Source organism: Hesperophylax consimilis, chromosome 16 (assembly GCF_061612785.1).
Source record: "Hesperophylax consimilis isolate HC1 chromosome 16, BYU_Hcon_1.0, whole genome shotgun sequence".
Lineage (NCBI taxonomy): Eukaryota > Metazoa > Arthropoda > Insecta > Trichoptera > Limnephilidae > Hesperophylax > Hesperophylax consimilis.
The window spans coordinates 23,766,734-23,794,208 of NC_142851.1; the positions used below are offsets into that span (position 1 = coordinate 23,766,734).

The following is a 27,475-nucleotide window of genomic DNA, read 5'->3' on the forward strand; positions in this document are numbered from 1 at the left end:
TTCACAAATTGGATTGTTTCCAAGATCTTCATCTCGCGAATTTTCGTAGTTTTTTTGTGGACATGAATTCTTTTTAAATAGGACTAAGTATATTATTATTAGTAATTTTTTTTTAATAAACCTCAAATTTTTATAAATAATATATAGTGTTTATGTTGATTCAACTTTTACGTTTACCTTCTGAATGGTGACGTTTCTCCAGGGTAAAAAGGATGAATATTTCACGCACTTGTTTATTTTAATTTTGGAGGCGGGTAGGGTACCGCTGCCCCGGGAACCATTTATTGGTTAACCAATACCGATTTAATAGGTCACCCCAGACGGTTCGCTACGTTTGGTGACTTAGCAGGGGTGACTGGGTTCTTGGAGTGAGATTTGTCAAGGTCTTGGCGGCTGTTGCGTTTGCCCACTTACTGCGTGGCGACCTGAGGGAGACCTTTTGATCTTTCTAGTTGGACTATCTGAACACATCGTCTTGCACCGAAGTGAGAGGAATAGATCCATACATCCGTCACCCCTCGTACCTTTTTTCTTCCCAGAACTTCATATTCTTCATTTCCCTAAAAAGGCCCTCCACAAAGAATCCCCAAAAATGATATAGCTCAAGAGCCAATTGGGGTAGAAAATTAAAGAAGACGGGGAAGTGAGTTTGGAAGTACCTGGCTGTTTAGATCTGGTCACTGCACACGGCTAAATGATATTGTAAGTAGTAGGTACTAAACTATAACTAAATATAAATCAAGGTAAAATTGAATCGATTGAAAGAAACATGAAAAAACAATACCTCAACGACATATTTTCCATCGTTCTTCGAGAATAAAACCGTCTTACAGGGTGAAAGTAAAATAAAGAACTCACCTTGATGTCCCTGGGCTGGCGGGCCTCCTGTCTCCGGGGAGCAGAGCCGGGCTGGTCCGCATATACCAAGTTCCTGACAGAGCCGCGGTACCGGGGCTCGAATACCACCGAGGGAAGGGCTAGTTGGGTCAGCTTGGAGTTATACCTGGAACAAATACCCGAAGTGTTAACCAGGGATAACAACAATTTTTTCATGATGAATTGTCAATTTTAAAAATAAACCATTAATAATATTCATCGTTCTGTAATTATTAGAATTATTGTAATTGTTAAAAAGATTTTTTAATTAATGGTTCCGACTAATTAAAAAGCAGAAATTTATTGATTTTTGATAAAAACTCCAATTTTCATCTGACATCTTGAAAAATGGCAAAGAAATGGATAAACAACGTCAAATAATTGACCGATCAGTGGCTGAGTTGGCATTGCGTTTGGGTCCTACCCAGGCGTCATAAGTTCAATTCCTCGACTGGTTAACTCTTGCGAAACGACACAAGCAACATTTTCCGCATATTGTGGTGGTAGTAGATGATTTTCAAATATTATCAGGTTATTCGTAACCCGGGAATGTTGGTCGTTCTTTAAAAAAAATTGTCAAATAAATTTGTGGTATCGTAAATTTATCCGACGTGAAATGATTAAGAACCATCCACAACCATTAATTTATAATTACTATTTTCAAATCCAGTAGCGGTGACTAATAGAATTCCATTAGCTTCATGTAATCTTTAAACTTTTTTAATATCACTCAGTAGCACGAATTTTTATTTGTTCGAACCTTGGTCAAACCCGCAAAAAGACGGCCATATTTCGTGTTTTTCAATTGTTTATTTATTACCAACAAAACATCGAGCTCTCTTCATCTCTCACACGTTTTAGAATATTAAAATAAATTGACAGTTTTTTCATATTCTCTTATTTTTTATTTATTTTATATTATAGAAACAAACAGTACCTACATGATTTACAGAGATGAAACGATATACAGGAATAAGATATTTCATGTTGGGTACCAATGATATGTTTCCTTGTAATGTCTGCTAAATGGTATGTTTATTCTTTAATTACCAGGTGACGTGTATAGTTTATAGGTGTGTGTAATGTATGTGTGAGTGTTTGTTTATGTGTGTTTTTGTATGTATGCGCAATGAATATTTTAAATTATTGGCATGATGACACGTTTGAATTTGGGAGATGAATCCGAAAAAAAATATCAATGTTAGAGTTAACAAAACTATTATTTATAGCATGAAGAGCTCGGTTAAATGGCGAGTTATATTCTTATAATTTTGTCAAATTTTTACCTATCTCCGAAGCACTACGTTTTATATTGTTTTGCCGCTTTTAACTTACACCAACACTACCATAATAAAATAGACAGAAATGCTGTCCTTGCTATATATTCCAAGTTTTATAAGAATTAAAAAATAATCTCTTTAAAGTAGTGGTGTTACCGATTAGAAATTACATTACGTGGTAACACAATATGGGTTTCACATGGCCTACCTAACATTTTTAAAGTTGCCTGACTTTATGATAAGAAGTAATATCGCAAATATTTACGTTAAGCAAAGCTATTTCGCTAATCCGAAGTCACGTGAACATGATTGATTGCTTTATTAAAACGATAATATAGTTTGATAAAGTGGAGATAGTACTAATTTGTTAATGAGCCTAACTTTGAAAGACTAGAGATAGGGTAGAGTAAAAAGTAATAAAACTTCAAGCAATGATCAATAAAGGTAAAATAGGAAATCAGATAAGTATCGTAAAATAACTAAATTTTGTTTGCTGAGATTCTTACGTCATGACCCACTGTGTCAAAGTGTTTTTGAAACTCAAATTCAATTCTTTCAGTGCAATAATTACGTCTCACTAAAAACTTTTGAATCGTTTATCCTGACTAGTATCCTCACATATATATTTTTTTTTAAATTTTAAAATATGTAGAACATTTAAAAAACCTTAACAAAATATTAATTAATCTTGATATACCTAGTACCTACATAAATATTTATTATGTGCCTATCGTAATGTACTATTATTAAGTTTTCAATTTGGGAGGCGGGTATTGGCACCGCCGACAAAGTAACCATTTATTTGATAGTCAACATCCCTGCCATAAGTTACTTCAAGCGGTTTGCTACATTTTGTGACGTAGCAGGGGTGCCCTGGTTCAAGGGGTGAGGTTTGAATAGGTCTTGGCGGCGGATGCGTCTGCCCACAAACTGTGGGGCGGGCCGTATTTAGTGAGACTGATTGAGGGAGATCTTTTTAACGTCCGTCACTCCTGGAAACATTGACCATCAGATTCCTACCCCTCATACTATTTTCATTCACAGAACTTCCTCTCTTTCATTTCCCTAAAATACCCCCCACAGAGCAACCCCGAAGATGACATATCTATGCCCCGATGGATTTTTTTTTTTACCTCAGGGCTTTTTGTGTAAAGCTAATGTAAAAAAAATAATATCAATTGCTGACTGATCCCGAGTGCTGTCAACTCCTTTTTCGTATAAGGACACGCAATGAACAACAAGGCAAAGCGAGCGCATATACAACGTACATTCAAGCGTTCGTGCCCCCTTGGGAAACCATACCAATATTGTAATTCAGACATCAAATTGTTCAAAAGCTCCCATCACCCAGTAAATGGGATTTTATAGTTTTATCATTAATCCACAGATTACTAATGCGTTGGAGTTACCAAGAATCTCAGGCGTACGGAAGTCGGTTTTTTTTGCTCTTCACGCAGCACAAGACTGCAAGGAGCGGAGGAGCCTTTTTCACCAGGGAAACTGGTGTAAGAGCTTCAGCAATTAAGAAACGACATAAAAAAGAGAATCAAATTCGAAATAAATAATAAGCATGAAATAATCAAATACTTAATCAGTAGTAAACATAATTGAAGTCTGGAACAGAGCCAATAATTTTTTTGCGATCAAAGCGAAAATTAAAATTCAAATCTGGAAAATTAAATTTGTTTTTTTTTATCATATGGTAACATTCGCTAATGACATTCACTGGCAGACATCGGGCGGAAGTCGCCAACCCTTTGATTTCGAGAGCTTTTTTATTTTTCAAAAGGGCTCGTATTTAAATTTTCGTCAGTAACTTACTGTTTCTAATTTTCATGTTGCAAAACATATTGCGAGCAAGCATTTTTGAATATGCCTACGTTAACTTCTTGATTATTATTAGTATTTAAGTTACGTAAATGTTTGGACCCTCACGGAAACGAAATATAAAATTTTTAATTACATATCGTGAATTGGTTGATTGGTTATAAAATAAGAATAATTTGTTATTACTACGAAGAAAAGCTTAATTCGCAATTTTGTAAGCTATAAAAAAATATATTTTTGTGATTAAATTTGAAAATTTTCTCCTACACCTTATCCAGCAAATGTGAAGCTGCGTTAATTTTCCGTAACCCGTGACACAAAAAAGTCCTTTAAATTAATTCGGAAATAACACTTAAAAAAATTCTGATATTACGTAAAAAAAAAAACAGAAGAATCTATCGAAAGCTAGTTCCTATACATTCACCAATTAAAGAAATATAATTTGTTCACATCAAATATTGTGTAAAATCAAATTTTTAATACACATAAAGCCCGAAAGGGAGTTTTGATAAATGAATTCGCAAAATGTCAAAACATTCTGTGAAATGCCCAGTTTTCAAATAGAAATTTCTGATTCTTTTTTCGCCGAAATATTTCACAATTTATCCTGAAAAAGCTTCTTTCGAAATCAAAGAACGGTAAAACCTACAGAATAAAAAAATAAAAATCACCAACTCTGCTTAAAACACAGTTCAACGAAGCCGTTCATCAGTAAATGTAAGTTGACATTAATTACTTAGAGATAGGACATTGTTAAAGTTTAGGCACAACCGTTCCATCGACAGTACGGATAACAATAATATGCTTACAGAATTTAAAAGAAAAATATACAGATATATATTAGATTCTTACACGCCAGTTCAACTTTGGTGTGGTAAAGCCGGCCTTGAGCCTCGTTTAAGACCGTTTCACCCAAACAAACGCCATGGTAATCAGTCAAGTTTTTCACTGTTCTGACATAACGGTTTTTAGAATAACTGAAAGAATAATTTTTGTTCTTTATTTGTAGGTATCTACGATTGTGTCGAAACCGGTTAGCGGGTTGTAACAAAATAAAGTGGCAGCTTTAAATACCTTTCCTTCACGAAATTTCAAATATTTTTTACTTTTTTCGATCGTTTTTGTTTTTAAATTACATGGCGTCAAATGATAACGTACCTCTGATTATGGGTTGGGTGGGATGAGGTTGGATTCGACCCCGCCAAGTTTTGACCCTTAACCCTCTACTATCTGGGTGCTTATATCGGTTAAGTGAACCCATCTAACTGTCTAACCCTCTCCTGGCATCAAAGGTGATCTCAGTGGATGCATCTGCTCCCTCTCGGTCGTTAGGGCGAGTTTTTAACCCTCTTAAGCATTTTTTGCTTCTCTTAAATGCCGCCAAAATAATTTAATGGAGATTAAAAAATTAAAATTGCCGTTTAGATTGTTAGGTTGAAATGTGAAGTGCTTCTACTGGCTAATAAAAATTATTATGTTTACGATTAAGGTTTCTGAATAGGTTTAAATTTTACATGGCAAAAATATTTTCTTTCGTGGTTATTTTTTTATTACATTCCCACTTACAGTTTTATTCCTGACTATTACAACCAAAGTAAACATTAAAATTAGTAATCAAATATTGCATTAAGTTCAATTAATTGGTAAGGAAATTATTTAAATGGTTTTTTTACTTCGGTATGTTTTAATTAAGTTCAATATTATTTTCTTTTATAAGTTTTTATTTTTCAAAATTTCAATGGGTATTTTAAAAGGAACAAAAATTGTTATTGTTATATTTAACCGCTTTCAAATGCCGTTTCAATTTAATTTTGCTTGTTTTTAACCATGTTTTTATCTCAAATTCTTTTATGGAAATATGAAAGGGCGGACAACAAGCCAAAAAGTTAAATTTATTTTAGTTAAATAATAAATATCTCAAGAATATTACAAACTAAGCATATTATTTACTTTTTAATGGTCGAGAGACTAACAATCCAAAGGTTGCGGGTCCAAATACCTGAGTGCACAAGTAAATTTTGTTGCTTTATTTCACAATTTAATCATTAAAAATAATATATAGAATATTTGTAGGACGTTCCACAGTAGATTCTCTGTATTTCCCTGGTGTAAGACCACCATTCAGAATTGAAAGGTTGCTTGAGATATCTTTAGCCGTGTTTGGTGACTGGTCTGAATAGCCAGGTACTTTCCCGCTTTCGTCTTCCCCATCTCCTTCCCTTTTTCACTACCTTTAGCCTCTCAACAAATCCCAATCCGAGATGCCATATTCCATAGTTTCATTGGTTCCAGATGGTTGGAAGTAGTTGGGACTCTTGTGCGGTGACTTACTACAGAATGTGCAAGTGACGTATTTGACATCAATCAATCATTGTTCATTTTAAAGATCTCTGGCCAGCCGCTTTTGACTTTGTAAACGAAAATGGTTTTTAACTCATTCTCCGTGCTGTGGTTTTTTTTTTATTAATTTGAACGCTCTTGTAAGGTTTTTTCATACCACTTTGTCTAGGAGGCTTATATTTTCGTAACAAACTTAGTATAAGTAAGCATCTATCATAGTGCTAGTTTTCTGTAGTCCTTACAAAATCAAAGTTGTATGCACAACCTAGGTACACATTTTGTACAATGTTCCCAGGCGTATTGTATTCTCTATTCCTCGCGGAGGAACACAATGTACAATGTACATGGGACGTGTCCACGCATCCCAAACAGGCTACAAACTGATTATTCGTTAAAATAAACGAAAACAGAACAAAAAACAGGGAAACTAAAAATCACATACCACAGATTTCAAACAAAGGAAAATCACAAACCGCAAGTTTAAAACAAAAGGGAATCACACCTCGCAGGTTTTCAATAAAAAAGATAATCACATAACGCGAGTTTTGAAAAATAACTGATGTAATCGAATCACGCCCGCTCATGACTTTCGGGTGCTAATTTATTTATCCAAATAAGCTTAGAGTTCTTTGAAAGCCCAACGAAACACGTCGGGTGCTGTAAAGTTGAATAATGTTAGCAGTGTAGGCACCGTATAATTAATGTAATCAATGTTCGTAAGTGCTAAAGGTGTGATTTGTGAATAATTTATTTATACTCATACATCCACATTAATAGACGAGCCAATCATAGAAAAAGACACACACTAACTAGCGTAGAGCTTGGGAGGCTGGGTCATTGTCCCACTTTCTGTGATGAATGAATGAATGACAGTATACAAGCAACTCGCATTGTAGTACCACCATTCGATCCTCGAAAATAAAATTTACTTCCGAATTATTAGTCCTTTTTACAAGTTAAAGTTTGTGTCAAATATAACCGCTTAATGTTTTAACGTTCTCTGTAAATTAAAGCGAAGGTAGGGCGTGAGAAACCGAGAGCGGAAAGAGTACAGTACAGTGTTGGGTACGTAGTAAGTTGTAGAAAATGACCTAGAAACAAGAAGTAAAGGCTGGTTAGGGGTAGGAAGTGGGAAGCAGGAAGAAAATAGGAAGTAGGTCGCGGACGCAATGCGGAGAGAAAACAAGGATAATTGGGAGAATGTAACAGGGTACCAGTAACTGCAGAGGGTGTTAATCAGGAGCGCGCTTTAATTAGATTATATCTTCACTGGCGGGGCGGTTTCAATATAATAATAAGGTAAGCCAGTTGAAATAATATGTGCCATATGAGAAGAGATATTGCTTTTGCGCTTACTTTAATGAAAGTTAACATTTTTATTTTGGAAGAATGCCAAGAAAACGCTTTTAAGATTCTAAGACAGTTACTAACAAATTATCGTTTTGGATACGTAGAAAAAAAATTGTTTATTTTTATAGAAAAAGTTTTTAAACTTATGGTAAAGGTGGGTAATTTTATGTTTCTCATGTAATTATGATTTCAAGAGAATTGAATTTCCGACATCGCCATGATACTAAAATTTTAACAGGAAACCTATTAATGGGCCTGCAGTTGCGTTTTTAATCGGATTACGAATAATTTTAATAGATTCTTAACAAATTTGCAATATATAATATCACTAAACTTTCTCCGTGTGACTTTTTTGTGATGTTGGTAATCTGAATCATCAACAAATTGTAGTGTTAAACTTTGGTGTCATGAAATATACACTTCGTTTTTCAAGACTGGACAAATCAGACTATTTTCTGCTAGCAACATTAACTACCTATATATTAAATTGTTATTAATAACTGCTAAGAGCTAGTGAACAATAATTTTCCAATTGAGAGATTGTTGTGAGGTGGGAAAAAGAGAAGAATTCGGAGAAGGTTGGGGAGAAGAAGGTTGCATTCTAGAGCAAGATGCAAACGTGATTTTTTTTCCAGATTGACGTGACAACAGACTTTGTTTTTTCAGAATGACGTAACAACATACTTTTTTTCCAGAATGACTTGAACAGAGACTTTGTTTTTCCAGAATGACGTGACAACATACTTTGTTTTGAAAACAAAATTTAAATAAAATGGATCAATTGAATCTTTTTTTCGTTAACAATTATTCCTAATGACGTATAAAAAAATAATATAATGATAAACAATGTGTATATAAATTAAAGGAAGTAACCATATCCCGAAATGACGTTTCTTGCAAACCTAATTTGGTTTGTAAATATGGCACAAACCCTTTTCGTACAATAATTAATACCCAACAAAATCAATTTAACTGAATAAAAAAATCTAAATATGTTGCAAATATCAAGTACAGGTGGGAGATATTTTCACAATTTATGTTTTAATTTATAAAATGCATGTGATTCAAGAAGAAAGCTTTTCAGCAATTGGATAATATTAATATAATAATAATCTTGCGCTTCATACTGTGTTAATGTAATTAAGTTTAACATTAAAAATAAAACGTTGTAAGACATACTATGTACTATACATATACTACATACATTCTATGTTCGCAAACTGTAAAATTCACACGCTATAACTCAGGGTCATCCTTAGCATGGAGGGTAAAATATCACAAAAAACCACATGTACTCTCTAAATCATGTATCAATAAAATAAATAAATAAATAATTTTTAGGGTAGAAATTTTAATATGTATTTAATTTTAATTCAGTCGTCTGGAATTTAAATTAAGGCCCGTCGAAAGAGTTTTTTTTAATTTTTTTTGTAATTTAAATTTATATTATATTTAATATTACATAATATGTAGGGGTTTTTTAATAATAGCTGTATTTAACTGTCAAATAATTGCCACAGTTGTTTCTTCTAAAATAATGAAAAAACGACTTCTTTAATAGCTACTATTTTAAAGCTTAGAACACGAATAAATAAAACAAAAGGTATGGATTTGTACTACAATTAAGTTTATTAAGATCATTTTAAAATTCACTCACTTTAATAATGCTTTATTCTTTACTAGAAGGTCAAAATTACACCTGAATATGCCACCTGTCTGGAATCTCATAAATATGTAGCATAGAACGAATACAAAATAAATAAATATAATTTCTCCGATTCAAATGTAACGATAACTCTAACTTTAAACTCCAACTTATGAAAATAATGCGAATGATAGCCAAATGCTACTCTTGTATAAAATCCGAAATAAAGAAATACTCGTAGACTGCTCTGAACTCCTGTCTTAAATAAATCGTAACACACCATATAAACGAAGCCGCTACACCGAATTATTTTATACATTAAACAACACAACATTCATTAATTGTTTTTGTGTTTCATTCGTAAAATTTCATTTAATTTATAAAAAATTAATATAAATCAAATTTAGTAATATTATTATTAGGTCCTGCGAGGCTTTCAAGGACATTTCTATCATTGTTACAGTTATTTCAGATTTCAAGGCGAAATGAAAGCCTGTTCGAAAACGGCCTTGAAAGCCAAAACAGCTGTAACAATAATAAAATGTCCTTGAACTTAATAATAATATTATTAAATTTGATTTATATTAAATTTAAAAAAAAACACAATACTCTTGTAGCAAACTCACCAATTTCCCGTAATACATTCAATAATTTTTATCCTGCCTCAACTTTCGACACATTTTTGGACTCCCTGCACCATTAAAAAAAGATTACTCATAACTCAACCAGTGGGCACTCACAATCTCCACTATTTAACACAATTCAGACACATAGGCACACATACACTTTCACGTAAAAATCATTTTTAAAAAATACCGAAACACGACCATTTTCGTGATTTTTTTTTCTACTCATGTTATAATTTTTTTGTGTGAATCCGCATAGAGTGCCAACTGGTCCAAACCGCCTGGAACCAATGAGACAATGGCATCCCTAATCGGGGTACGTTATGAGGCTTAAGATAGTGGGGAGGGGAGGGAGATGGGAAGAGCAAGGTGGGGAACTACATCGCTATTCAGATACGACCAAAGCCATAGCAATGTTTCAAATCTGAAAGGTGATACTGAGAGTTTCTTACATGGAACGTGCTGCAAATATAGTACTTATATATGATTTTAAATTAGTAATTTGTGATATAACACAAATTGATTGACGAGGTTTCAAATATATTGACTTATATTATCTTCGCAAAAAAATTTGTTTCATGTCGTAGTAAATAATATTTCATTACATGTTGGATTTAATATATAAAATTAAACACAGAAGAGTGGAATTTTCGTTGAAAGTTAGTTAACTTTATATATACATGTTGGTTTTAATATATAAAATTACACAGAGAAGAGTGAAATTTTCAACGAAAATTCGTCACATTATCAATAACTAAAAATAATTTATAGACTTGTATTTAAAAAAAAAAGGAATGCTTCAATTTTTTTCATGCATTAGAATTTTACTTTTTTACAGTTATTCACAATAATACAGGGCTGATAAATAACAAACAACATTAAATTAAAATACAGTTTCATTCAAATTAAGCGCCGGATTAAGTGAATTGAGCCGCTATCAATAACAACCCTTACGTAGATGGCGATAAGGTTTAAATTCCCACTTAAAACCCAACCTTCTTTTCCTATCCGAAACTCAGATAGCCGAGCCGCCAGACTCCTCCTATCTGGACTGCCCAGGCTTTACCCTTGCAAGCAAGTTCCGACTCAAAGGAGGAGTCTGCCTCTATAGTTGAGCTGACGTCAACTGTGTACGACTATGGAGTCTGGAAAACTCAGTACGGCAAGATTCTACGCATGTCTCTACCGCTCACCGAAACATAGCGAATCAGACACTTCCGAGCTCTTCAAACGTTTGAGAGATACTATTGATGATCTCTTGCCCTGCTACCCTTCGGCCGAGTTTATTGTTTTGGGGGACTTCAATGTTCATAACGAACCATGGTTGAAGTTCTCAGGCCCAACGGACTCGGCTGGCCGACAGGCGGAATCCTTTGCCATTTGCTACGGATTAAAGCAACTGGTTCAGGAGCCTACAAGGGTTCCTGATGTCCAGACTCACCGTTCCAATCTGTTAGACCTATTCTTAACTACTGTGCCACACGCTTATAAGATTGACGTCACAGCGCCTCTGGGATCACCTGACCACTGCCTAATAACGAAATCAATCCCCGTTAGCCTCAGACCAACCAATGAGAGGCTGAGGAGAAAAGTGTGGCACCATAGGTCAGCAGATTGGTTCGGTATGCGGGCCCATTTCAACGCTTTTCCGTGGTGAGCTGTTTGTTTTCGGACTTCGGACCCTTCAAGATGTGCCCAGGAGATTAGTGAAATCATCAAATCGGCGATGGATGGCTTCATACAATCGACTACTAAAGAAACTGGTGTGGGCTCAAAGCCGTGGTTCAGTCGACAATGCTCCGAAGCAGTTCGACGAAAAAACGCGGCTTACCGAGCCTACAACACATCTCAAACGCCCGAAAGCAGATCAGCATACAACAAATCGGCAAAGGAATGCAAGAGAATCATTAATAGGTCAAAATTCGAACACGACCTGCTGATCAGCAAAAAGCTGGCTACCTGCCCGCATGGCAGCAGAGCATTCTGGTCGCTTGCGGGCTCAATAGGTCGGAATTTTTGCAAGCCCAGTTTGCCACCTCTTACCAGACCTGACAGCTCACTAGCAAACACCGCCACCGAAAAGGCTAACTTATTAGGGAAAATTTTTGCGGAAAACTCGACCCTCGATGACGGAGGTGCTGTCCCGCCGTCGGTTCCTCACTGCGGCTTCTATATGAAAAAGCTGAGGATCCGGCATCGGGATGTACTCCACGTTATACGGGGGCTCGATGTTAACAAAGCTAGTGGACCTGATGGAATACCTGCCCTGGTATTGCAGAGGTGTGCTGCGGAAATAGTTCCAGTTTTGACAAAGCTCTTCAAAATGTCCCTGAAGTATGGCACTGTGCCCTCTGGTTGGAAAAAAGCGGTCATTCACCCTATTCCCAAGAAAGGTGACCGCTCCAAACCGGCCAACTACCGCCCCATAGCGATCACATAAGTTCTTTCCAAAGTGATGGAACGTGTGATCAACGACGAACTGCTCACATACCTCGAGAAAAACAAAATTATCAACGACCGTCAATATGGATTTCGGCGGAACCGCTTGTGCGGTGATCTTCTCGCGTATGTGAGGCATGTTTGGGGGAGGTGCTTGGAACGTCACGGTGAGACCCAAACGGTCGCACTTAACTAGGCATATCCAAGGCCTTTGACCGGGTCTGGCACCGAGGACTTGTCAACAAATTCTCACGGACTTCCCGAATCCCTGTGTACGTGGATTGCTGACTTTTTAATCGATAGGTTGATTCAGGCAGTTACTGACAGTTTTACCTCTTCCTCGCACTCCATAAATGTTGGCGTCCCACAGGGATCGGTTCTGTCTCCGACTTTGTTTTTGTTGCACATCAATGACCTTTTGACATGTGCACCAATTCATTGTTAAGCGGGTACAAGCCCCCAAAGGACACACAAACTCCAATGGCTCGGAGGGCTTTGAAGCAGAGAATGGACGGTTATCTTGAGAGTATTTCCTCCTGGGGTAAAAATAATCTCGTCAAATTTAATGTTTCAAAGACCCAATCCTGTCTGATTGCGTCTAAAAGGGATCTAAATGATTATCTAGTCTCCTTCAACGGAAGCAATCTTCCGAACAGGCCTTCTATTGATATGCTTGGTGTAACCATGAGTGACCAGCTCATGTACGGGAGCTCCATCAAAGCCAGAGTAAAGCTGGCCTCTCAGAAGCTGGGCGTACTGTACAGGGCCCGCAGATACTTTAATAGTACACAACTGCTGACCCTGTACAAATCGCAAGTGCGCCCTACTGTCGAATTTGGCAGCCATCTCTGGTCCGGAGCCCCTAAATACTGGAAAAAAACCCTTGACTCTGTGCAAAAACGGGCGGTCCGTTTGATAGATTCCCCAATCTTAACAAACGGACTGCAATCTTTAGAGCACAGGCGTCAGGTAGGTATGCTGTTCTTGTTCTATCGGTATTACAATGGAAGATGCTCTGAGGAACTAGCGTCATTGATCCCTTCGGCACCGGTGCGTAGTCGGAATACACGCCAAACGCGCGCCCAACATTTTTACACGGTTGACATTTGTCACATGAGAATGGGTCGCTTCTACGACTCGTTCTTAAGTTCAACAGCTCGGCTGTGGAACGAACTGCCGGCCTCTGTGTTTCCTCCCTCCTACAACATGGGACTCTTGAAGACCCATGTTCACTCCTTCCTCTCCACAAAAAGACCCTCCACACAGCATCCCCAAAAATGACATAGGCCCTGAGGGAAATTATTTTCTTCAAGGCCTCCTGTGTGGAGTAAATATATAAAAAAAAAAACCGTCGCCTATTTTGATTTATGCAAGAAAAAAACATGGCCAAAAAGTGCCTTTTATTTTATTTTGTGGATGTTCAGGCATAAATATTTAATTATTTTTCGATCATTTTATAAATAACATAATTTGCCACATTATACAATAAAATCATAACCGAAAATGGGTTCGTAAGTATGAGATTTTGAACTTTAAAGCAGTTTTCATTGACCCTTACATAATTTTTTCTGGGCTTATAAAAAGACTTAACAAAAAACACTCGATTATTTCAAAGGCCAAGATGTATTCTAGTTGCAGTATTTAATTTAAGCATCTGAAACATTTCCAGGTTACCAAATTTTCAAACCAAAAACACATGATTTTGAATTACTACGTATGGCATCGCCTCAAAGATCGTTATATTTATATGCTACCTAGTTTATACCTTACGTACATAGTATTCTTAAATAAAGGAAACCTCTTTTACAATAGAACTTTTTCTTTTAATCACCCTTTAAACAATGTGCTGATTGTAGGTCAATTTTGTCAGTCCACCTAAAACGTTACTAACAAAGCCTTTAATCCAAAAAATACACAAGCCAAGTTCTTGCTGAATAAAAACAGATCTCCACGAATAAACAAAACTTGCCAACAAAATAATCCTCGCAGCAAAATCTATGTAAATATGGCTTTACATACACATCGTTTGTTACGCCGCCATAATCATCTGCCTATCTGAATTTTGGCAACAGAAAAGGTTTAAAATGGGGGAAGTATTTCCCACCCCTCGAGAAACCCTCTATTCCTCCCCATCCAACAATTCTCTTTCCCCCGCTTTGCCACGTAACAATGCGATCTTTTGTTTAATTGGACCAATCTCGTGAGGCTGTAGGAAATAAATGAGTGGTTTGTTTTGCTTACTAAAATATTTATGTGGAGGGGTGTACTTACCGCATTGCTTTTAATTAGGTGATGGATTCTTATTTTTCAATTTTGTACACTTAGAGAAATATGTATTGCAAATATTTCAAGGCCCCGTAATAAGCGTTTAAAGATGATTTGAAAGGGAGATATTTAAATACGAATGTTAGAGGGAGCGCGCTAATATTAAAAAAAAACTATAATAATTAAGCGAAAATGGTAAAAATAATTAATAAATCACAACTCGTTTTAAATAGAGCAAAAATCTCTCGACAAGTGCCATAGTTGCATTTAAAGATACACTGTGAATTTAATCATGCCTAAAACGTATTAGATAATAGAACAAAACGTGTTTTTAATAATTTTCCGAGCTTAATTTGCCATTTTTTTGTTTTGTAAGGAATTTCATATAAATAACGTTTCGGCTTAGCAAATTAATGGATATTATTCTTCAAAAATATTTTTTTTTTTGGAACTTAAAACTTAAAAAGTTTGTAAGAAACTTTTTATTAATCGGAAGAAATTGGGTATTCGGTATATCTTACAAATCTCTTTAAGTTATCGGTAATCCGGTTAAAAGCGAGATTTCAAGCTTTTAACGATTTCATTAACAGGTTTCCTGATAAACTTCTAGTGAATTTTGAATATATTATTACGATGTCGGAACTTAACAATAGCAATACTCATTCTTTTCCCGTGTAGTTTCCAATAAATCATGGTAAATCAATATGAATGTGATTTATACACGTAAAATGTACAATAAATCTTTTATGGAATGTGAATATAAATTTAAAAAACTATTTTACACAGAAGTGTTTTATTCTCATTAAATTATGGTGATACCACAGATGAATTTCCGATTAATAATTTTTTTTCGTGTTAACCCTTATATACATAACAAAACGCAGGTTTCAGTGTTTGTAAACGAATAAGCGTTTTCAGCTATTCCAAAACCACTGCATTCCATCGCGGTGGGTGCGCCCTTATTTTACTATTATCACTGACCTAACATAAAGAATTATAGACTAGGTAAAAAAAAGCAAGCAGACGATGAGAGGTATAATTTATAATATTAATAAAAAGTATACCGTATTCTTTAGTACTAGAAGAATGTCTGTGGCAGTGTAGATTTGAATTAAATACAAATCTACAATTTTATTCCGATATTTGTGAAATTTTGCAAACATAACCTTCAAAAGAAGAGAAAGGTCTATTTCGAAAACCCTCTCCATTTCCTTTTTCCAATCCTTAACCTTTCCTTATCTGTGGTGTGTATTTACTACACATTGCTTCTAATAACTATGATAACTCTATAAATATAATAAATTTTAGGTTAAGATTTTAGGTTTTCCTCCGCTATACATTTATGCACTGAATTAAAAAATAATATTTTACATGGTTTTCAAATTCAATTACAAATCAGAGATTTTTATTAAAAATCGAAAACAAATACACCAAAGTGTGCGAGGAAATGACACGCTATTGATGTCCCGCTTTAGTTCGCTACGCGGGAACATGGAAAATCCACACGTCCGCAGTTGTATTTTGATTTAGACCATCGATACCTGTGACCGCACAGCAGCGTGCCAGCCGCCAGCCCAGCCAATCGGACGCGGACCGTCGTTAGATCTGGACCCCTCGCACGTTTTTTTAGCATCTGCCGATGGTTTTTTCATGTTTTCAGTAATTAAATTACAATTATTATCACTTTTGATATAAAATATAATAAACATAAGCGAATATTCATATTTTTCCGATATTAAATCGCTTATTTTGAGATGTGTATTGACTACACAGCACCGGAATGCGTGGATTTTTTTAGCTCAGTAAGGGAAAGGTTAAAGCAGAATTTTGAAACTTCTTGATGAAATTTTGCACACTTGACTTTGAAAATAAGAGTAAAATGACTGACCATATCTGTTTTCGAAAAACTCTTCATAAACCCGGTGACTTCAGCTAGTTTCATTACAAGAACATAATAAGACAATATATTTTCAATTACAGGTGCGATAGTGAAGATGCCTAAGGTATTTAATGTTTTGTATTATTTTACGTTTTTAGTATTTTATTTTGTGAAAGTAGTTTATTTTTTATTATTTTTTTATATTAGCTACACACAGGCGGTGCCTTTGTGGGTTCCCATAACGTACTCTTTTAAAAATTAATACTTAGGTACCTATGTAAATTTTTATTCAGAAATACGAAATATTAAGGTGTATATAACTTATGTGTAAAAAAATATTGGAAAAAATACCATCCCAAGATGTCATCAAAACCAAAAGGTCGCAAAGCACTTAATAAAATTAAAAGATTTAAGAAAGACCCGGTTGTATGTAGAATCAGCGGACTACTTTCTGCGAACCGCTGTGATGACGCATTTCATCCCACAACATGATGTATTACCCCAGATGTGACCTTTAACCTGGAGTAACTTCGTCATCAACAGCTCTTGGTATGATACGTGTATTAAGTTCACCATGTGATGTAAAAATTCCTTAAAAACTTAATTTTTAGGTATTACATAACGCAGCCTTTAAGTGTTATTAATGTGTTGGGTCATGCAGTTCAGTTTTGATTTGATATATTTTAACGGCCCACGTAAACCGCCGATTCTTGCTGTTGATCCAGCCGTCAAATATAACGCTGTTCAGTGTTAAACGAAACACTGGCGGACCGACAAGGTGAAAGTTGCAAAAATTTGCTATTTGCCGATTCGATAAAGACACCAAATATTACGATAGTAATTTAAACGACTTTTTGGGTTAGAGTTCTTCAAATTCCAACCTATGTGATTGACGTTAAAGTTAATCATTGCCATTTTTACCATTTGAAATTTGAAAGTTAATAAATGTTTCATTGCTAAATAGTTAAACACAGATCGGCCATATCCAGCTTCCTTTCAAACATTGTCAGCCGTCAAACCAAACAGCTTAACTTTTAACTAGTTTTGCCTACTCGACCCCTTCTACGTAAACTATTGTATCTCCAAAATCCGGATTGTTGAGGACAGCAGTTTAAAATTTATTTTTATCGCTACAAAATATTAACCGATTAAAATCAAATCTTTCGCAAATATTTTCACTGTGTATATTATTTTATTATCTATTAATATTTTCATGATAACGGTTTTTGTGATAATGCATATACGATTTTATACGTATGGCAAGAATTATGACAAAAAGTATTTATCAAATACGTCAATTTAAGCTGGGGTTAATTTGTAGCAGTCTCGCCCGTTTAAGTACCTACCTTACCGACAGTCAGCATTCTCAAGTTGTCGTCTTGTTTTGCGAACTACTCTGAAAGGCGCTGCGCTGCATTGAATTGTTGGTTCTGTCAGTTGTGGTTCGAAACTCGTGTGACAAGGAACGGTGAAAGGCTTACCGACCTTGGCGGACCCTGAATTTACGTAAGAGGCCCTTTTATTTGAGATTGACATATTTTTAGTTTATTAGGGATTACACTGATAATTTATAAATTTGTTCAGAATTATCTAATTCGGAACTGGCGCCCATTTATTTCTGATAGCATCATTCATTCTTTGTAAAATCTTCAACTGACATGACTTGCACTTTTAACTATCGAGCAATCGTCTCGACACGCTTTGAGATATAACCTTTATATTGAGTCTCTTGTTTCTTTTGTTATTTCCTAGAGCTATGTGTTCAGAAACTGCATTTCATAAAATAAATCTTATATTTGTTATAAGAGTTTTATTACTGGTGCAAGCATTAATCTACCCACATATATCTTGAGTTCCTTTTGATAAGTATCCAATACAGGTAAGATTTAATGTTACAAATTGAATATGTTTTATTGTATGTATTAGATACCATTCTTTACGGGGGTTTATGTGAATATTTGTTATCGTCATTTCCGTTTTGTACGCAAGGTACAAATATGATTTTATGATATGGTACGCTTGAAGACATTTTTGAAAATTCTTGGCTGAATTCATGTTAATTTTTATTCCAACATTTCGACCAAACTTATTTTCTATAAGTTAGGTAGTTTTTCAATTAATGTTAAAAAGATGCTTACCATGGAGGCATTCCACCAATGAATACGTCGGAATTAGAAGGGAATTTTCCAAAATCAAACTCCTTTCCCCTTGACGTCTTGGTTTGTGTTATTCCATCGACTCCCAGAGAAGTGTGCTCATCTCTCCGTGATACCTGAAAACAAAAAATGAGTTTTAATTAATATTACTATCGACAACTGCGCGGTATCCTGTAAAACTAAAAATGAGAGGTTAATCATGGCATTGTGAAAACGAGACCAGTTTGAAATGTAAATGTATGCGATTTTAATTCACGATAATTCAGTTATGTATAAAAAGAAGAAAAGGAGAATAATGTATACTATTTTTGTGGAGGGAGTTAAAAGTAAAAAAAAATATCTTCCTAATTATTGGGGGGTTCATTCAATATCTTAATAACATTCACTGGAGATCCTTATTAACATAAAGTTGCAAATGTTATACGGGGGTAAAGTCCATAAACTACGGGAGATGATTCTAAATGATCATGATATTTTTCGAATTTTTTCCCATACAAAATTTTTAGTATCAAATTATATTTTTCATACAAACAATTCAACTTTTTTACCTGAAAATTGGCATAAAACTTTAAAATATCAAGAAATCATTATTCTTTTTTTACTTATACTGTCATATAGAATCACCTCCCGAAGTTTTTGTACTTTACCCCCGTACACCCTGTATGAATAAATTAATTTTATATTTAGTGGTGATTATAAACTAAACCAATTAAGATCCATTAACAATAATTATTGTTATACAGATTAGGAAATAAATAGATATTAAAAATTATAATATTACATAGTAAAAATTAACGAAAACAATAAATAAATAAAGTTTTATCTCTTAGGGTATTGTAATGCTAGGTCTAAACGCTTGTCACAAATCGCTTTTGCAAATGCTTGCAAAAGTAAAGGCAAGTCTAACTTCGACACCTAGATGCTTGTGAGTGCGCCATTATCAGCCAGCATATGGCCAGTATCAGGTTTATTTATGGCCAGTATCATAAATGAACCACTCACGCCAGTATTATCGGAGCGTCCAAGCGTGGCGGACGTCGGAGTAACTACTTAGGCTATGATGTTTACCTTAACCTAATTTTATTTTAACGCGAAACAAAAAAAGAGATGGTGAATTTTAAAAATAGAATGTAAATTACATTTTTTTTTCAGTTAAGTAAAAATACATTACAAAATGTGAACAATAGTATTTTTTTTTTTTTTTTTTTTATTTTTTTATTATTTAACATTATAAATGATAACAATATGCAGACTTATAAATAATTTGTTCATTATTATTCTATTTCTCCATAAGTTGAGCTCCAGGAGCTCGTGTTTATGGGAGGAGTCTTTACATTTAGTTCTAATGATTTAACAATAATCAAAAACTTTTGAAATAAATACAAACATAATATTAACATAGGTACACAAATTAGAAAATTGTTTTTTTAAAGATAATTAAAATAATTCATCTTTTTACAGATTAAGTAAGCGTGAGGAAATTAAGGGTACAATATATCAAGAAAAATTTAGAAAAGTAGTTTTTTTTAAAGACAATCAAATTAATATATATTTTTTACAGATTGAGTAAGTGTAAGAAAATTAGGGGTACAATATATCATTATCCAATTTTAGGGACTTAATTAACTTTTTGAATTGTTCATAATTCACAGTTTCGGTTACACTAATTTTATTTTTGGACAATAATATATTGTACCATCTCACACCTAAATACGAATAGTGGTGCTGAGCCGTGGTCGTTCTAAGCATAGGAATGGCTATTAAGCCATTTGTTTTGAATCTATTGCTTATGCTATCTGAGGGGTGAATTTTATAAATAAAATATTCTTTATAAATTTGATATAAGGCGATTCTCTTATACAATTCTGTTATAGATGGTACATTAAATTCCTGAAATATCTCTAAAGTAGGGGAGTCATATGGTTTTCTAAGGATGATTTTTATAATTATTCTTTGAATTGTAATTATGGGCTGTAAAGAAGCCTTAAAAGCCCCTCCCCACCCAATAATCCCGTACTGCAATAAGGACTGAATTAATGCATAATAGACAATTTTGATAGTTTTCTTATTTAAAATATTTCGTATATTATAGAAAATATAGATAAGTTTTCTTATTCTTTCAACAGTGAGATTAATATGGTCTTTCCATTTAACATTTTTATCTATTAAGATACCAAGATATTTTATATTGGATTTATGATTTAGTTTCGCGCAGTCCGTATTACATGTACCGTCATTTACACAGTTTTTAGAATGAATTGTTATGTTAATTAGGTTATTTGGCACATCTTCTTGTAGAGTGAAAGGAATACAATATGTTTTTTTATTTATAATACATTATTCACAGAGAGTTTAAATTAACTCATTTCAAGAAAGACAACATTATATGAAAATTAAATACTTTGTATACGTCACTTTAAATAAATAATAATCTAAATGTTTTAAATCCAATGGTTTATTCGTCAGGATAATTAAAATTAAAATCAGTATTTCATTTTCATATTGTTAAAATGACGCAACAAAGTATTTTTGCAGCTCTAGTCATAATTTTTTTATTTTTTTTTTTATTGGAAGTTTTACCGCATTCAAATTATGTTACATAATAATAACAATATTATATTTTTTATTTTGTTTCAATACAATTGACGTCAAACGGCAAGGAGCAATAACGGCGTCCATACGTCGCCAGTTTGGAAGTTCTACTAATGAACGTGTGAAAGCAACGCAAGCGTTTGTCGCAAGGATCCTTAAAAGATTTGGAGATACTTCCGATCAAAGAATTTTGTGCGTATTTCTTTTTGAAATATTGAACAAAAATTAATATACGTAAATGAGATCCCTTTTAAAGATCGTTTCGCCAGATTTTTAATGTGAGACCGATTTATGTTACTTTCATTTCAATTTCATTGCGATCAATCGACTTTTGTGATATAGATTTTAAACATTGTATGAAATATTTTATATATATTTTTAGGTGCCTACGCATAAATAATTTAAAGTTAATTTTTCGTCTCATTGTTGACCCTTCAAAGGTAAATAACCTTATTACAGATACTATAAGTGGCAATAAATTTCACTCTCCGCGAACCATGCTTTTCCAAAAATAGTTTTAATATCGTCGTTTGATTAGTAATGTAAGTTATATCAGCTGTTTATTACATAAAATAATATGATTGAATAAGGAAATAAGAATGTTTTCATGACATTAAAAAGAACATTAAATAAAAATAAAAGTGGTTCACAGGATCATCGCAGTAATAAAATCATACCATTAGTTTGAATATGCCATTAAAATGGCTACACACTTTTGTACAACTGAACTAGCCGGCATTAAAGAAAAAAAATAAGACTTGGTAACTATTTAATATTGGTCAATATGACTCATTTGAAAGTATCGTAAGGCGGAGGAATAGTAGGAATAAAGGAATTATAATATTTCTGCGGTATTAGTTTGATGTGTGAAACGTGGCTGATGTATTAAATGTAAATAATATATTAGGTACAAGATGGATACAACAGATTGAATATTAATTAATTATTCACCATTAGCTTGCAGCTGCAGGGGCTAGCCAAATGACCATAATAACATTGCTAGCGATTCATCACTAAGTGTAGAAAGAAATAATAGAACACCAAACACAATATCTCAAACCCTCGATTATGAACACGATGCTTCTCATCGATTTGTGATGTCGGTGACCTAACTTTTTCATAGGTAATAACGATTTTTTCGATTCAATGTAAGGTTTAAGCTATAAATCATCTAAATGCAGTTCTGCAAACCGAACATAAAAAATATCAAACAATTTTCTAACCAATATTATCTAAATATCCTAATGCTAATCCCACACGAACGATAAACTCTCATATTTTATGTGAGCTTGGCGTACTTCATCATATCGCTCGCTATGCATTTCCTTGCTTAATTTAGATGTCCACCATAAATTATTTTAAAAGATCAATAAACTTAAAACAAAATTAAAAACTTGGCTCAGATTACAATGTGATAATCAACTTGCAAATATTATAAAGAAGACCTAACGACTAGACTTGACTAGAAACTAGAAACAAAAATATTTAAAAAACCACAGGCCGCCTCAGAATAAGAAAACCAAGTGAAGAGGACCGTGATAATTTAAAACAAAATACTTTTATTATGTTCTGTAGTTACATAATATTCAAACTTTGCCTAATTAAAACATAGCAATAATAATTCAAAAATAAATAAAAATAAAAAATAATTCGATGTTTTGATGGTAAGAAAACAATATGGTGATCTTGTGTTTGACATTATTCACATAAATGATTATTATTATCGTGAAAATTACATTATTATCACCCATAGTGAATAGTATAGCTATGCGAAAAGTTGTATTTTTTCTATTTGTTTTTAATCCTATGTATTTCTTTATTATGTTAATTTTTTTGCCATTTAATATGTTGTGTAGGTAAAAAAATACTAAATCAACATTTAACCCAATGGAACTTAATTGGTCTAGAACATATGAAGGTTTATTGTTATATTTTTTTACTGTACGACTGTTTGCTTCCTAAATAAAAAGAAATTAAAATATAAATAAAATAAATATTGGTTGCTTGGTGTGGTTGAAGATTGTTTAAATTTTTTTGTTAGGTCATAAAATAGGGGTCTGTTGGATTTTTGTAGAAAACTAATAAATTGTATATCAGGGCAGTTTTAACAGTGCATATTTTGAAGACAAGTGTTTTTAGGAATAATTACTTGTCTGATTAACTTCATAAAACGTTCTTTATTTAGACATGTCTTAAGTTCTGTCACATTTCTGTTGTGACTTGAATGAAAGATTATTGTTATATTGTCATAAAATAGGGGTCTGGCAACGCAGAACCACCTCCCTACCCCCAAATTGGTTGGAGATGTCACATTCCAAGAATTTAAAATTGAATATCGTCTATAGAATAACTCTCAAAGATAAAATGCCAAGCATTAAGTTTGAGGCACTGCCAGAGGCTTTTGTATCATAAATGGATTGATGTTATTGCATATCAAACAGCCACTCACCGTGAGAATTCTGTGTATAATAGAACACAATCCTTTCGAAATTTCAAATTCGGAAAGGTTGTTCAATTTTCAAACTTCTTCATTAAATTTATCCAATTCACTAGTACCTACCGAACCCTTTCATACGTTAATAATACATGACCTTTCTTGTTATTACAAATTATTCCGAACGGAACGTCAAAATGCTCCAAGAAGGAATGTGTTAATTAATAATATAGGTCCAAAGAATATAATAACATTATTTTATTGGGAAGAAATTGAATTATTTTATATAATTATTATTATTATATAAGGAATTTCATACACTGAATTGTTGATTTGCAACTAGAGAGTTTTGAATAGTAAATTAACCTCTTCTTGTAATTTGAATAATCATTGAGCTGAAGATTTGTGTAATTTTTATACCTTTTGTAGGCACCTACCGAATGAATAAATTATTTCGTTAATCGATGGTAAATAGAAATTAGTGCTATAAAAGCATAAGCAAAGAATTTCACGGCGCTATGATTTTCATTTAATTCTTTTCGTCTGGATAAATTTATAGTAGATATATAACATATCAATATGTTATTATTAACCCTGATGAAGGTTCGGGTTGAACTGAAACCGGTTGGTTATAAATATATACAATAAAGTGGTATTCAAACAAAGTTATTTTATTTTAATTATTATAATTATGTATACCCACAGAGTGTTTGCTACAAGTGAAAAAAAATGATATATAAATTATTTCGTCAACCACAAATGGTTATTTTTGCGAAACACAGTTTTATTGTGATGTAGGTAAATAAATGTACGCTTATTTGTCTTTTAAAGATCTAAGGGCCAAGTACTGCCCAATGCCAGGTACCCCCATAAATCGATCAGTAAAACATGGATTATTATTATCATCAGCCATTACGAGATGAAGATTAACAACCGTCACGCCATCCATCAAGTTGGAGGATTTTTGTAGAAAACTAATAAATTGTATACCTATCAGGGCAGTTTTAACAGTACATATTTTGAAGACAAGTGTTTTTAGGAATAATTACTTGTCTGATTAACTTCATAAAACGTTCTTTATTTAGACATGTCAGAAGTTCTGTTACATTTCTGTTGTGACTTGAATGAAAGATTATTGTTATACTTAACACCGTTTTAAACAAGTGTGTTTAGGAATAATAACTTGTGTGATTAATTTCACACAACGTGCTTTTTACATTTCTGTTGCGACTTGCATTAAAGATTCTTGTTATTCTTAACACTTGGTACAGCGCTTTACAGTACCCGATAATAGGCTTCAGTTATTCAGTTTTTTTTTTAAATTCGTAAATGCATATTCATCGAATTTCAGAGGAAAACAATGAATGAAATGGAATACATGCAAAAAAATGGGCTTACGTAGAATGTTGTGGTAATGATAACTTTTTTGTGATTTTGGCTTCGGTAAAGAAGATTTGAATGCACTACTATCGTAATACATTACTATTTCTAAGATTTTGGGTTGTAATTTCAATACAAATATATTAAAAAATATTTTTAACACTTAATTTAATGCGTTTTATTTTGAAAAATATCTATTTAATTTTCTAAGTACCTCTACTTAAAATTTGATACCTGTTACCGGGTTCCCGATAAATGGGCAGGCATTATATCACCGGGTACCCGATACATGTGTAGGCATTCTATTACCGGGTACCCGATATATGGCTAGGCATTCTATCACCGGCTAGCCGATTTATAGGTAGGCATTCTATCACCGGGTACCCGATATGTGGGTCGGTATTCTATCACCGGGTACTCGATATATGGGTAAGCATTCTATCACCGGGTACCCGATATATGGGTCGGCATTCTATTACCGGGTACTCGATATATGGGTAGGCATTCTATCACTGGGTACCCGATAAATGGCAGGCATGGCACCCAATATACGGGCCTCTTTTTTTCAAAGAAAAAATATATCCTTTTACATATTTTTTACTCTAATTTATTAAGACTGGTCGCTAAATTATATTCATAGTGCAAAGATGATTAATAATGACTACAGTTAAACATTTTTATTTTCAGAAAATTCAATCATTGTTTTTATTTTAGGGCTGCTCAAAAAAAAGTACCCGGTAAATAACGACTGTATTCTACTAGACTATATTCAGATAGGTATGCTGTAATAATACGTTTGAAACATAGAATAAAGAAGAACACAAAAAATGCTTGCTGACTTATTTCGTGATCCAAATATTTGGCCGATCGTGCCTAAATATTTTCAATACGCAACTGTTTTTCACCATGATTACAAAATTCAAATGGGATTGTGTTCTAAGATATCAAGCGATTATAAGTGAGACAGAGTGTGTGTAAAACGGAACATTTGTTTCTATTTAAATTTGTATTTTGGGCACTTCTAGTTTTCTTATTTATTCCATGGTTTGAAATGTATGAAAAACGCCTCTGAAGGCTTCCAAAAGGATTTCAATCAATCTTTATATTTTCGCTGCATGAAGACTTTATTGAATAAATATCCGGATTGCAAGAACCCCAGGGAAAAGGATGTGAGGAAGAAGAGAGGTACAACCACATCCTGTTTGACAGGAAGCTGCAAGCCGCATCGATTTTTCTGAAGAATATTCTGCAGCCGTTTTTCTCCCAGGGAACTTTTCTGTTCCTGTTTTCTAAACAATTTTATCGCGAACTGATTTGAGTTGAAAAGGTTGCCCTACTTTAAACAATCTTAAGAATGGACGGTTTTTCGGGTGAAGGTCGTTACAATTATCCAGCAACGATCTTTTCAACAGTAATTATTTTTATTTGAGGACAATAAATTTAACACGCAAGTACCGTTATGAATGTGAAAGAAATTAACTTTGTAAATTTTAGAAAAAGGTTTATACTTAAAAATACTTAACTTACAAGTAGAAAAAAGCTTTCAAGGTTTCTTTAACATCACGAACGCTTTATTATAGCTCAACAAAACAAGATAACATTTAAAAATAATAATTAAGGTAGATTAAATAATTATATTTCTTGAACTTTGAAATTATTGGATCGCATTTGAAATTGTGTTCATCTAATCACAAATAAAATTGTTTCGCGAAGCGTTTGAGGAAATTTCGCAAATTTGACAAAGGAAAACGTTCAAACTAAGATACCTATTTAATATAAACAACAAAATAACTCTGTTCTCAAACCACAGCTAATTTGATTTGATAAATGAATCCTTCAAATTTTCCGAACACAATTATTCTCGGTGGATGAATATTTTGTTCAAGAAAGGTCGGAATATAATCATTTTTGTTATATTATTTACTTTGTCTTCTAAATTAATGATTACGGTACAACTAAAACCACTCAAGCGAACTAAAAACGCCATGTTATATTTGTAACTATTTTAGAAAAACCACTATTTCATATATTTAATTGATTGTGTACTGAAAACACTTTAAACTGTATTTATTATTTCAGAAAAAACACGTTTCAATATATTTATAATTACTTTAAAGTATCCATACTGCTAAATTTTAATAACACCCTATACTATATTTATATTTTCAGATAAAACACAATTTAATATATTTATATTTACTTTAAATTATCCATACTAATAAATTTTACTAACACCATAACTATGTTTATAATTTCAGATAAAATAGATTTAATATATTTATAATTACTTTAAATTATCCATACTACTAAAGTTTAATAACATCATATACTATGTTTATAATTTCAGATAAAATGCGATTTAACATATTTATAATTACTTTAAATT

At 33.3% G+C, this 27,475-nt stretch overlaps 1 protein-coding gene across 1 annotated transcript in view; it reads right to left on the reverse strand.

Moving 5' to 3' along the window:
• LOC149416907 (neurexin 1-like) overlaps positions 1 to 27,475 on the reverse strand; it is a 460,023-nt gene that overhangs the window by 176,218 nt on the left and 256,330 nt on the right. The window contains exons 3-4 of the mRNA XM_089641346.1: positions 18,666 to 18,799; positions 859 to 1,003 (exon numbers count right to left, since the gene is read on the reverse strand). Coding sequence (XP_089497472.1) covers positions 859 to 1,003; positions 18,666 to 18,799 — 279 coding nt within the window. The remainder of the gene's footprint in view (positions 1 to 858; positions 1,004 to 18,665; positions 18,800 to 27,475) is intronic.